General features: G+C 42.1%; 1 protein-coding gene across 1 annotated transcript in view; it reads right to left on the bottom strand.

Annotated features, from left to right (window-relative positions):
* ADAMTS18 (ADAM metallopeptidase with thrombospondin type 1 motif 18) overlaps positions 1-12,546 on the bottom strand; it is a 136,741-nt gene that overhangs the window by 21,939 nt on the left and 102,256 nt on the right. Inside the window, exon 17 of the mRNA XM_029924217.1 lies at positions 169-310. Within this exon, the coding sequence (XP_029780077.1) occupies positions 169-310 (142 nt within the window). The remainder of the gene's footprint in view (positions 1-168; positions 311-12,546) is intronic.

Genomic DNA, 12,546 nt, shown 5'->3' with positions numbered 1-12,546 from the left:
ACGAAGGAAAATCCTCAAAGAGCACAGTAACATTTGCTTTCTCCAGGGATGGTTCCCATAAAAGATGGTTCTTTTGTTGCTTATTTAAATCATGTACTTTCAAGAGGTCTGATATCAAAGAACCTGTTTTGAGGGAAGAATTGAAGGTGGGATCAGGAAATCAGCTACCTCCTCCGCAGGACACGGAGCACTGAGACTGCACCGTACTCCAGGCATGGCTGTGCCTTCTTGAGGCCGGTTGAGTTCCATTCATGACCTTGGGAAGGGCGTACTTCCAAGCGATCCCCGGGTTTTTGCCTTGCATCAGGACCTGGACAGTGTAAGATACAAACCAGAGATCAAGAGACAGGTCAGACCCTGGAATGCCAGAAATCTCACCCAACACTTTAAAGATATTTGTATGACATTTTGACCTTCAAGTTGGCTCGCACCACTGCTCCCAAGTATGTTTTATGTTGATTTGAAAGTCTGCCCTTGATACTTTCAAATGAGTATTTCCATATCATCAAAGCTGGGATTTAGATAGATGCTAAATGGAGAAACACAACTTGACCTTTGCTGTAAGCCCACAACCCTCAACTCTAGGTATATCCATTAAGAAAGGAAAAAAAATCTTTCTAATATATTGAAGGAAATAAGGTTAAAGTATGAGGTCTCAATTTTCCTGTTAAACTTGAAAGCCTAGGTAACAACACATAGGGGTGTCTTACAGGTAATAATTGAAGCTATATCTACGTATATATATTTTTATGATTTATCCTGGGCCAAAACTTAGAGTCTTTCTCCTTTGTGCCGGGAGAAGCTGGGCATGAGGGAGGCACTCTAAAAACCACAGAATACCTCGCTTGGAGTTGCTAATCATCAGCTTTAGAATCCAAGCAAGGGTACAATAGGGTTTCCAAAGAAAATGTGTTCAAAGGGAATTTGGCTGTTGACTGTGTACCAGGATAAATAGATAATACAAAGCCAAAACAAAACCAAACCAGGATCAGAAGTAGGGGTTGGTAATATATATACTGGAATGGATTTACTCTCAAAAGGACAAGGACCTAGGATAGGTGAAAAGATGCTCAGCATCAGCGATCCTCAGGGAAATGCAAATCAAAACTACAGAGGTATCATCTTAAACCTGTGTGCAGCTAAAATCAACAACACAAGAAACAACAGGTGTTAGCGAGGATGTGGAGAGAGGAGAACCTTGTACTGTTGGTGGGAATGCAAACTGGTGCCGTTACTTTGGAAAACAGTATGGAGGTTCCTCAAAAAATTAACAATAGAACTACTTGAACATCCAGCAATCACACTATTAGATATTTACTCAAAGAACACAAAATACTAATTTGAAGGGATACATGCACCCTAATGTTTATCGCAGCATTACCTACAATAGCCAAATTATGAAATGAGTCCAAGTGTCTACCGACTCATGAATGGACAAAGAAGAGCTGATATATAGACATACAATGGAATATTACTCGGCCATAGAAAAGAATGAAAATTTGCCATTTGCAGTGACATTCATTGGTGGAGCCAGAGAGTATTACGCTAAGTGACAGAAGTCAAAGAAAGACAAATCCATTATGATTTCACTCATATGTGGACTTTAAGAAACAAAACTAATGAGCAAAGGGGAAAAAAGGGAGGGGCAAACCAAGAATCAGACTCTTAACTATAGAGAACAAACTGAGGGTTACCAGAGAAGAATGGGTGGGAGAAATGGGGGAAGTAAGTGATGGGGATTATGGAATAGGAAAATGGGGAGCAGTTGTTGTGAAGGGTACCAGGTGATGTGTGAAGTGTTGAATCACTATACTGTACACCGGAAACAAATAGTATAAAACTTTTTAAGAAGGACAGGGTTTTAGGATAAATCTACTGTAAAAGGTATGACCGCTTTTAGAGATCATTTACTGGCATTTCCCACACGTCGGGCGCTCTGCTGGGCACTTTCTATGCATTATCTTCAAACATGCCTGTAACAACTCTCTAACATCGCTGCATTTTTTCATAGGAAACAACTGACAAGAAAGAACCTGTGCCAGATCACACAGGTGACTAGGCAATGAGCATAAAATAGATGTAGGACCACCAGGAAAATGTGCCTAAATATTGCCATCTCTCATCTTGTTTTAGGCAAGGGCAAACAAGATTTGTCTCCCGTCCTGATGCCCTCTTTTAATACTGTTTCCCCGTTTCTTTTAATCTCAAACATGAGTATAAATAGCTGCTTCTCTCCCGCCCCATGAGTCTTGTGGAAAATTCTTTACCGCGAGGACTGGGCATTCATGCCCAAAAGCAAAGCAGATTTCCAGTTAAAAATAGGAAGCCCTGGCCCCCTCTCTGTCTGGTGGGATCCCACTTTAATTAGAGTTGGGTGGGTGGCAACTGCTCAAGGACCTCCATCACACCAGACCACTGCTCGGGATTCCACGCAGTGGTTTCCAGTTGGCTGGTCGCTTACACATCTCCAGGGGACTACGGCTCACTCTCAAGATGCATGGTGCGAACATCCTTTGCTGTACAGCCCCATGAATCTCGGTGCCTCCCAGAAACAACTCGAATGCTAAGGGTCTTTGTTCCCCTTGCTCCACCCCAAACAAAAACAAAACACAATAGGTAATACCATTAAAATGGACAAATGCCAAATTCTCATTAGTCACCAACGAAAGCCTCAAAATCAAGGTCCTAGAAGTCTTACTTCTGGAGATCTCTCTAGTCTCTTTCTTCTTTTTATAGCTAGGTCACATAGCTGTTCTTGGACTCGTGTGTTTGATTACGTTATAACATTTCTTGCATTTTGTATACATAGTATGCTTTCCTCATTTGAGATTTTTGCCATGTTTCTGTTAATGGCCTTCATGTGCTATTAAATAAACATTAAAAATTTAGAGTTTTGTTCTCAATCACCCTAGAATTTGGGGGAAAGTTTTACATTTAGAAAATAAGGTTAGTGCTTATTGAAATTTCAAGTCAATTTCTCCTTAATTAAAGTAGTATCTCACATGTAACACTTTGGGTTTCCATTTTCTTTGTGCCCTCTTAATGCGAAATCTCTTTGTACAGAGATTTCATCAGGAGAAAGTAATTCAGTGCCCTTGTACATGTGTGACAGTAAAATACATGTGGAGTGTGTAAGAATTATAGTGAGCTGTGGGTCTCCCGAGGCTGGATGATTTATTTTACAATACATGGAGTTGAATCACATGCAGGTGTAAGGGGGACACACTCAGGTGTTAAGCATGATAGAGAAAGAAACCCACTCACTTATTTCCACATCCTAACACCACCCCATTCTCCCCAAACTAGATCCTGACTTCTACCGCGATAGAGCAGAGAGGATTCCAGTGGAAATGCAAAGAAAATTTTTAAAAATATTAGTTCTTGCCTTTTGAGTTTCAAAGACGTGTGTTCTGGTGGTGGTTTAAGTAAGAATGGTTTAACACATTCAGTGGGCATGGAAAATATATCCTACTTTCACCTTTTAGACTCTAGAACCTAAGCCATACATGGCTTGTGGTTTCATGCAAAACATTTTAAAATGTTGCTGCGAACAGCAAGATGTGCTTAAGAAAATAAAAAAATTAAGCACATCGAAGTATTATTACTATTAAACAAAGAAAACCAACCAAGATGTAAGTTTCCTTCAGCCTCCGGTAAAGCTACCCATAGAGAATTATCAACACTGCCAACAAGAAGAAAATCAATGCCACCAACAGGAAGAGAATTTACACAATCTCCCTATCAAACCTGTTTCTGCATCTGTACTCACACCCTCCGTCTCTCCTCTTACCCTCCCTGACCCTAGCTCCTATGTTGGTCCCAGTTCTCCACTATGCTCTGGGTTCCATCTTCCCACATCTACATAAGGACGCCACCACCATAGGGGACCCCTTCTCTTGTACCTTACTTAAATTTCCCTACTAGATCATTCCAACCAGCATCCAAGCATGCTATTTCCTCTCTCATCTTAAAAAAAAAAAATGATCCTATCTCCATGTATCTCTCCAGCTCATGTCCCATTTCACTGATTCCGTTTATAGCAAAAATCCCTTCATGAGTCCTTTCTCATTCTCCCATGATCTTTCTGAATCTTTCACGGGCACCCTGCCATATCCAATAGTTGAAGGGCCTCTTCTTACTCAATCACCAGCACTAGACACAGTCGATCACTTCCTCCTTGTGTTGCCACCAGAAACCCACTCTCTCAGTTCTTCATTCCTAGTCTCCTTTGCTGAATCCATCTTATCTCCTAACTGTTCATTATCAAAGTGACCTCCAACCTCTTGACCTCTTGTTTATCTAGGCTCATTGCTATGGATGATTTCATCCAGGGCTCTGATTTTAAGTACAATTGACATGCCGACCACTCCCAAATTTATAACTCTTCACCATACTTTCCAAGGGAGCATTCTGCAATGATGCTAGTGTAGTATAATCCTGGGTTGCCCCATATGGTAGTCCCAGCCACACATGGCTACAGAGCACTAGCATCCTTCTGTAACTAAATAAACCTTTCATTTAGCTTAAATCCAAACTTACATAACCACGTGTGGATAGTGGCGGCCCTATTGGACAGCAGAGCTGGAGAGGACAGCCAGCCTCTGATGTCCACACTCACACATTCAGCTGCCCATGGAGCATCTCTCCTTGAATGTTTACGAGGCATATCAATATACAATATTGAACTCTTGATTCTCCTCCCTGTACCCCACTCTTCTCAACTTGATGAAATGGCAACCATTTCTTCCAATTGCTGAGGCCAAAATAACTTAAAAGCACCCAAGCTCCTCTTTCTCACCCCCTGCATTTAATCAACCAGGAAGTGGCGTTATCCTTATGTCCAGTGTACCTCCAATCTGACCATGTCTCACTTTGTCTATCACTACTGTTGCTTTGCTGTTCTGAACTATCATCATCATCTCTTCTGATTTCCGTGGCTGTGGCGCTCTAGGGATAGGGAGAAGCAATATTCTCCAGTAGAGGAGATAAGGCCACACCCTTTTATTGTTATAAAAATAATTTACTGACAGTGACTTAAGAGATGAAAAACAAAGGGTCTTAGGACCTGCAAAGGAAAATTAAATGCTGTTATGAAAATTGGGGTGGGGGCGGATCACATGACTACCTAAAGAAGGTCTGTTGCTGTCATTTAATTAATCAAGTATCTTGGGGATGATATGACCAAAGAAGCCACAAAACAACAAAGAGGATTTAAGTTTTCTTGGAGGATTTATATTCCCCCACAAAGAGGCACACTCTTATATTGAGGTGTCTACCTGCCATCCCTCACAACTTAAACAAAATTATGTAAGGATCCTATGAAGAGTAAGATTCTTAAAACATTTTGATAGTTTTTATTTAAATTCCGGCTCACTAACATACAGTATAATGTTCGTCTCAGATGTACCATATAGCGACTCAACACTTCCATGCATCACCCAGTACTCATCACAAGTGCACTCCTTAATCCCCATCACCTGTTTAACCCATTCCCTACCCACCTCCACCCTGAGAACCATCAGTTTGTTCTCTACAGTTACGAATCTGTTTCTTGGTTTGTCTCTCCCCGCCCACCTTGCTCATTTGTTTCTTAAATTCCACATATGAGTGAAACCATATGGTATTTGTCTTTCTCGGAGTTCTTTCATTTAGCATACTACTCTCTAGTCCCGTCCATGTCATTGCAAATGGCAAGATTTCATTCTTTTCAATGGCTGAGTAATATTCCATTGTATACATTAACATCTTCTTTATCCATTCATCAGCCAATGGACACGGGCTTTTCCATAATTTGGCTATTCTAGATAACACTGCTATGAACATCAGGGTGCATGTAACACTTTGAATTATTATTTTTGTATTCTTTGGGTAAATAGTAGTGCAATTGTTGGCTCATCAGGTAGATTTACTGTTAACCCTTTGAGGTACCTCCATGCTGTTTTCCACAGTGACTGCGTCAATTTGCATTCCCACCAACAGTGCAAGAGGGTTCGCCTTTCTCTGCATCCTCACCAACACCTCTTGATCCTTGTGTTATTGATTTCAGTCATTTTGACAAGGGTAAGGTGATATCTCACTGTAGTTTTGATTTGTATTTTCCTGATGATGAGTGTGTTAATCATCTTTCCATGTGTATGTTGGCCATCTGGATGTCTTCTTTGGAAAATGTCTATTCATGTCTTCTGTCCATTTTATAAATTGGATTATTTGGTTTTGAAGGGTTGAGTTTTATTAGTTCCTTATAAAGGGTTAGATACTAACCCTTTAGTGGATATGTCATTTGCAAATATCTCCTGTTCAGTAGATGGCCATTTAGTTTTGTTGATTCTTCCTTTGCTGTGCAGATGCTTTTCATTTAGATGTAGGCCCACTAGTTTATTTTTGCTTTTGTTTTTCTTGCTTCAGGAGACATATCTAGGAGGAAGTGGCTATGGCTAATGCCTAAGAAGTTACTGTCTGTGTTCTTTTCTAGGATTTTTATGGTTTCAGGTTTTACAGTTAGATCTTTCATCCATTTTGAATGTATTTATTTCATTCTTCTGCATGTTGCTATCCAGTTTTTCCAACACCATTTGCTGAAGAGACTGTCATTTTCCCCTTGGATATTCTTTCTGCTTTGTTGAAGATTGATGATATAACTGTGGGCTCGTTTCTGGGTTTTCTATTCTGTTCCATTGAGCTGTATGTCTATGTTTTTTTAATGTTTAGAGACAGAATCCGAAGCAAGGTCTGAGCTGTCATTGCAAAACTCAATACCGGGTTTGAACTCACGAACCGTGATACCATGACCTCAGCTGAAGTTGGATGCTAAACCAACTGAGCGATGCAGGCACCCCTCTATGTGTCTTTTTTTGTGCCAGTACCATACAGTTTGACTGCTACAGCTTTGTAGTATAGCTTGAAATCCAGGATTGTGATGCTTCCAGCTTTCTGTTTCTGTTTCAAGACTGCTGTGGTTGTTCAGGGTTTTTAGTGGTTCCATACAAGTTTTAGGATTGCTGTCCTAGCTCTGTGAAAAAAATGCTGTTGGTATTTTGAGAGGGATTACATTAAATGTGTAGATTGCTTTGGGTAGTACTGACACTTTAACAATATTTGTTCTTCCAGTCCTTGGGCATGGAATGTTTTTCCATTTCTTTGTGTCATCTTGAATTTCTTTTACCTCTCTGGTTAGGTTTATTCCTTATCTTATTATTTTTAGTCCAATTATAAATGGAACTGATGCCTTCATTTCTCTTTCTGTCACTTCCTTATTGGTGTGTAGAAAAGCAACAAATTTTTGTACATTGATTCTGTATCGGTTCCAGCAGTTCTGGGGGGAAATCTTTAGGATTTTCTATGTATAGTATCATGTCATCTATGAATAAGGAAAATGTTACTTCTTTCTTGCTGATTTGGATGCCTATTTTTTTAATGTTTATTTCTGAGAGAGGGAGAGAGAGCATGTGAACACACATTGAGGAAAGGCAGAAAGAGAGAGAGAGAAAGAGAAAGAGAGAGAGAGAGAGAGAGAATCCAACCAGGCTCCATGCTTACAGCAATCTGGGGCTTGATCCCATGAACCATGAGATTATAACCTGAGCCAAAATCAAGAGTTGGACTTAACTGAATGAGCCACCCACGTGCCCCTGATCTGGATGCCTCTTATTTCTTTTTGTTGTGTGAATGCTGCGGCTAGGACTTCCAGGACTATGTTGGAAAAAAGTGATAAAATTGGACATCCCTGTCTTGTTCCTGACCTTCAGGGGGACATTCTCAGTTTCTCCTCTTGAGGATGATGTTAGCTAGGGGTTTCTCACATATGACCTTTAGTATTTTGAGGTATGTTTCCTCTAAACTAACTTTTTTGAGGATTTTTATATGAATGGATATGGTACTTTGTTGAATGCTTTTTTTTTTTATGTCTGTTGAAATGTTCATAGGATTACTACTCTTTTATTACTGTGATGTATCACATTGATTTGCGAAAATTAAAGCATCCTTGCATCCTGGGAATAAATCCCACTTGATTGAGGTGAATGATATTTGAAATGTATTAATGGATTTGGTTAGCTAGTATTTTACCAAGGGTTTTTGCATACACCCATCAGAGATTTGGCCTGTAGTTCTCTCTCTCTCCCTCTCTCGCTCTCCCTCTCTCTCTCTCGCTCTCGCTCTCGCTCTCTCTGTGGTGGGGTCTTTATCTGGTTTGGTACCAAGCTAATGCTGGCTTCATAGAATGAATTTGGAAATTTCCCCTCCTTTTTTATTTTGTTTGGAATAGATTGAGAAGAATAAGTATTAACTTGAAGAGTAAAATTCTTGAACTAAAGGCAAAAACAGCAGCAAACAAAAGGTTTGATCCCAAGAAGGCAACTAATCCATTTCATATTATCAAAGCAATAAGAAGTTTACTTATCCAGCCAAAACAAGAAGAAAAATAACAATTTACTGTAAATATTCACAAGATTATAAGAATATATCCATATAATATATTCCATGTTGGATCTATCACTTATATTTTGTTTATTGAATATATTTAGTGAATGCATAAGTGAATAAAAGATTCTCAACTTTAAAAAAATCAAGTGACTTAAGGCTTGACTATAAGGTCTATGTAGCTGTCAAGTCACATAGGCTAAAAGACAAGATTTGTAGAAACCACCAGAAAGCTGATCTAAGAGTTTCACATGAACTCATAAAGGCCTCTGAAAGACAGTGATGATTTAAACAGACACTAAGGCCAAGTATATGAAAGATGAGTATTTGCCAATTATAACACATTATTTGCTTCTCAATGACAATTAAGGTGTCCTCTGCCCTTCTCTTTATCCTGCATGGAGGAGAAAACAGACCAAGAGCAGACTATGAGACTGTCATCTTCTCACTCACTGTTTGTTGCCAGCAAATAGTCCTGTGGAAACAGCTTGTCTGCCTACCTGACAGAATCTCTTTGGCCCCTCCTTACCCTGTTCTCAAAAAGACATGACATTGTTTAAAGAAAAAAAAAATCAATCCTACCCTAAAGAATGGCTAATAAATTGTGGGGCCCAGTGCCGAATGAAAATGCAAGGCCCCTCGCTGAGAATTATCAAGAATTTGAAGGTGGTGGTAGCGGATCTTAAACTGAACAGGAAATCATTCTGAGCACAGACTGTGTGGACCTGGCAGCTCCCATGTCCATGAGGGCAGCTTTGCCCCTGACCTTAACTGTCACTTGTATCAATTTTAAGACACAATTTTAGATTTTCCAATTTCTAAATGGCCCTGTGGTCTAACAATGACGTCACCCGCCCTTCCTATGTGGAGACTACAACTTCTGTTCAGGGGCGCTAGCACCTACGTGCTCAGTACGACCTTGGCCTTCCCTTTGACCGCAGACAGTCCGCCCACCTGCCGCCCCATCCCCATCCCCCTGCCCCTGAACCTGCAGAAGCAGGGACGTGATAACTCAGGGACACGCCTGGGACAAGGGGTAATTTGAAAATGATAATTCCCGCCACTCACACCTATTTTAAGCCATTCACAGTGATCTTGTCAAAAGCAGGGAGTCAGTAACTTCTCAGCACCGCCGGAGAACGCAGAAGCCCGCCGGGTCCCGGGATGCCCCTGCCCTCGGCCCCCTACCCCGGGCCCAAGATCACAATTCCGCTGTTTCCGAGCCGCCCCACACTGCACGGCAGACTGTAGGCAAGCTGTTCAACGCACACATTTAGAAAGACCGCCAGCGATTCAGTCTACTTAACTGGACGTGGTCCAGAGAATTTTCCAGCCAACTGGCACCGGGTCTCTAATTTACAGCTGGCGAGCAACCTCCCTAAGTGCTTCCAGGTCCGCAGGAGAACTGCTTAATGTCTACCTTGAACACACGAACCACCTGACTTCAGACACAACATTCAGCAGCTCTGACCGCGGGGTGCGGAGTTATAAAATTTACAGCTTCTTAAGTTGGAAAACCACAGACAGGCTGGACTCTACCAACTGCCCTGGGCAGGAGGGGGGTTCGCTTTCTGCTGCAGGCACGCAGAGTTAAAACAAAGGACACATTGAGTAATCTTGGGGAAGCAGCTTTTTCTTTCTTTTTTTTGCTCCCACTTTTAATTTTTAATGTTAAAATGATAAACGCCTTCTACCACTTTTGCATTTTTTTTGGTCACAGAAGGCTTTTTCTTTCTGAATTAAGGCGAAAAAAAAGTTGTCTTCATTCTCCCATGTAAATCAGAAAGTTATAAACAGGCTTCAGACTGGCTTTTTAATTAATGCAAGCCAGAAAGCTAGTTTCTTGTCTTCCAAATGTGTTTGATTGCTTTAAAAATATGAACGGCAATGCTTAGGGTAGTTACTGTGTGCCCAGGTGTGGCACATGCATCAGCTCATCTCAAGTTGGTCACAGTATCACGAGGAGTCTGAGCACTAGTCCTACCCTGGCACTACGGATGACTAAACCAACGACACGGTCCCCAGCTAGTTAAGTGCCAACACTGGGACTCAAGTCTCTGATAGTGTCTGACTCCAAAATTTGACGTCTGATCTCTTACAACACTGTCTCCCAAGCTCTGGAACACAATGTCTAGGCCCCTACTTTAAAACTCTAACAACTGGGGCACCTCAGTGGCTCAGTTAAGTGTCTGACTTCAGCTCAGGCCATGATCTCACGGTTCGTGAGTTCAAACCCCACATCAGGTTCTGTGTTCACAGCTCAGAGCTGGAGCCTGCTTCAGGTTTTCGTGTCTCCCTCTCTCGCTCTGCCCCTCCCTCTCCCTCTCAAAATACACAAACGTTAAAAAGAAACAAAATAAATAAAATTCTAAAACCTGTATGAGTCACTGGCAATATTTTAGCACTGGGATTCAACAGCAGGCTATAGTATTTCCATTGTGCTTTGGGTTCCAACCTGGAACTTGGATTTGTTGAATGCGCTCATGTCTGGTATAAGCATACATGATTGTGAATCTCTTCAATTGACTTTCCCCTGTGTTTATTTACATGTTTCACTGAACCTGCTAGTTTTTTAAATGTTTTTTAAATTTATTTTTGAGAGAGAGAGAGAGACAGCTTGAGCAGGGGAGAGTCAGAGAGAAAGGTAGACACAGAATCTGAAGACAGACTCCAGGCTCTGAGCTAGCTGTCAGCACAGAGCCCGACGTGGGGTTTGAACTCACGAACCGTGAGATCATGAGCTGAGCCGAAGCCGACGCTCAACCGACTGAGCCACCCGGGCGCCCCAGAACCTGCTGTTTTAACAACTGAAATACAATATGCTTTGTAGACGGGCCCTTCCTGATAGACTAAGACTCGCACCACACATTCTGTGCTGAGTGATGCTCAGAGAAGGGACAGCTTGTGTGGAGTGGATTCACGTTTCCGTAAGGTCCTATGATTTTTGAAAGCCGTTGGATGTCCAGGCTCAGCCAGCTGTGTTTGTCTTCCTGTCTGCTTCGAAGCTGGAAGAAAATGACCAGATATTGTCACTGCTATGATGTGAGTTGCCTCTGACAAGAGGCAGTAACGCCAAGGCCCTGATGGGGGCGGGAAAAGCATCTAGTAGGCAGCTTCAAAGGTGTGGGCGGGCCCACGGAGCCTCGGCTACACTGCTCATTCAACCTGCCAGCCTTCCTCGGAGTTTAATGAAGAGAAATAAATAGTGTTCTCCAACCTGTCACGCAAGTATTTGCCATGAATTAACGGGAGGTCCACACTTCAAATAGCAAATGGCAAACTTTAGACAAATGATGTGGCATCACAGAAGGACCTCTGAATCGTCCTCTGGAGTCTGAGGTTTGTATCATCTGTTCTGAATTAATTCTCCATTACTTCTTTGCTTCTTTGTGTTTTGTGTCTTCACTCAGTCCATGCTGCTTGGCTCATCTCCTCTCCCGGACGCTGATTCTTTCTCAAGACCCAACTTTACTCACGCCGGCCCCTTTCCCGTGGCGGGAATCCGGATGGTGGGTCCAAAGGAAGGAGCTGGGTAAGAAGGGAATACTCCCCCGGCGGGGCTCCCACGCCGCTGTGTCGTCCACCTGCCCTCGATGCCCCATCATCTCCTCTTGCCAAGGTGTGGAGGAAGCTGTTTATTATAGTAATTTTCCTTAGATGTCTTCTTCTGCCCTGAAACTGGCCTGTGGTTAACCTGTTTCTCACTTACTGCCATTCCAAAGGCTGCTACTGTGGTCGGTGGCAAGATCACACTATTAGATGCAATGGGCTTCCAAAGAGTTAAACACCCCCTTGTGCCACTTAACATGGAAGAAGTCCGCAACATGAAAGAGAGCTTCTAAGACTTTTTAAAAAAGGGATGAATGCTGTAGAGACCAAGGGGATCATATTTCAGTCTTCAAATAGCAACCTGTGTGATCATGTCATCCTGAATCACTGTTTACCAGACTGAGAGGAAGTTACTTTATAATGAAACACTCCTGATGAATTTCGGCATCTTCCCTCCAACTGCCAGGCAGCTTGATAAAGAATAGGACTTGGTTGTCGTTGTGTGTGGGGGGTGGGGGGAGACACAGCGACACAGAGACAGAGAGCTGGAGAAAGAGACAAGGAGGGAGACAGAGAGGA

Source organism: Suricata suricatta, chromosome 16 (assembly GCF_006229205.1).
Source record: "Suricata suricatta isolate VVHF042 chromosome 16, meerkat_22Aug2017_6uvM2_HiC, whole genome shotgun sequence".
Lineage (NCBI taxonomy): Eukaryota > Metazoa > Chordata > Mammalia > Carnivora > Herpestidae > Suricata > Suricata suricatta.
Note: the sequence above shows the minus strand (reverse complement) of the source record. Positions and strands in the feature narration are given on the sequence as shown.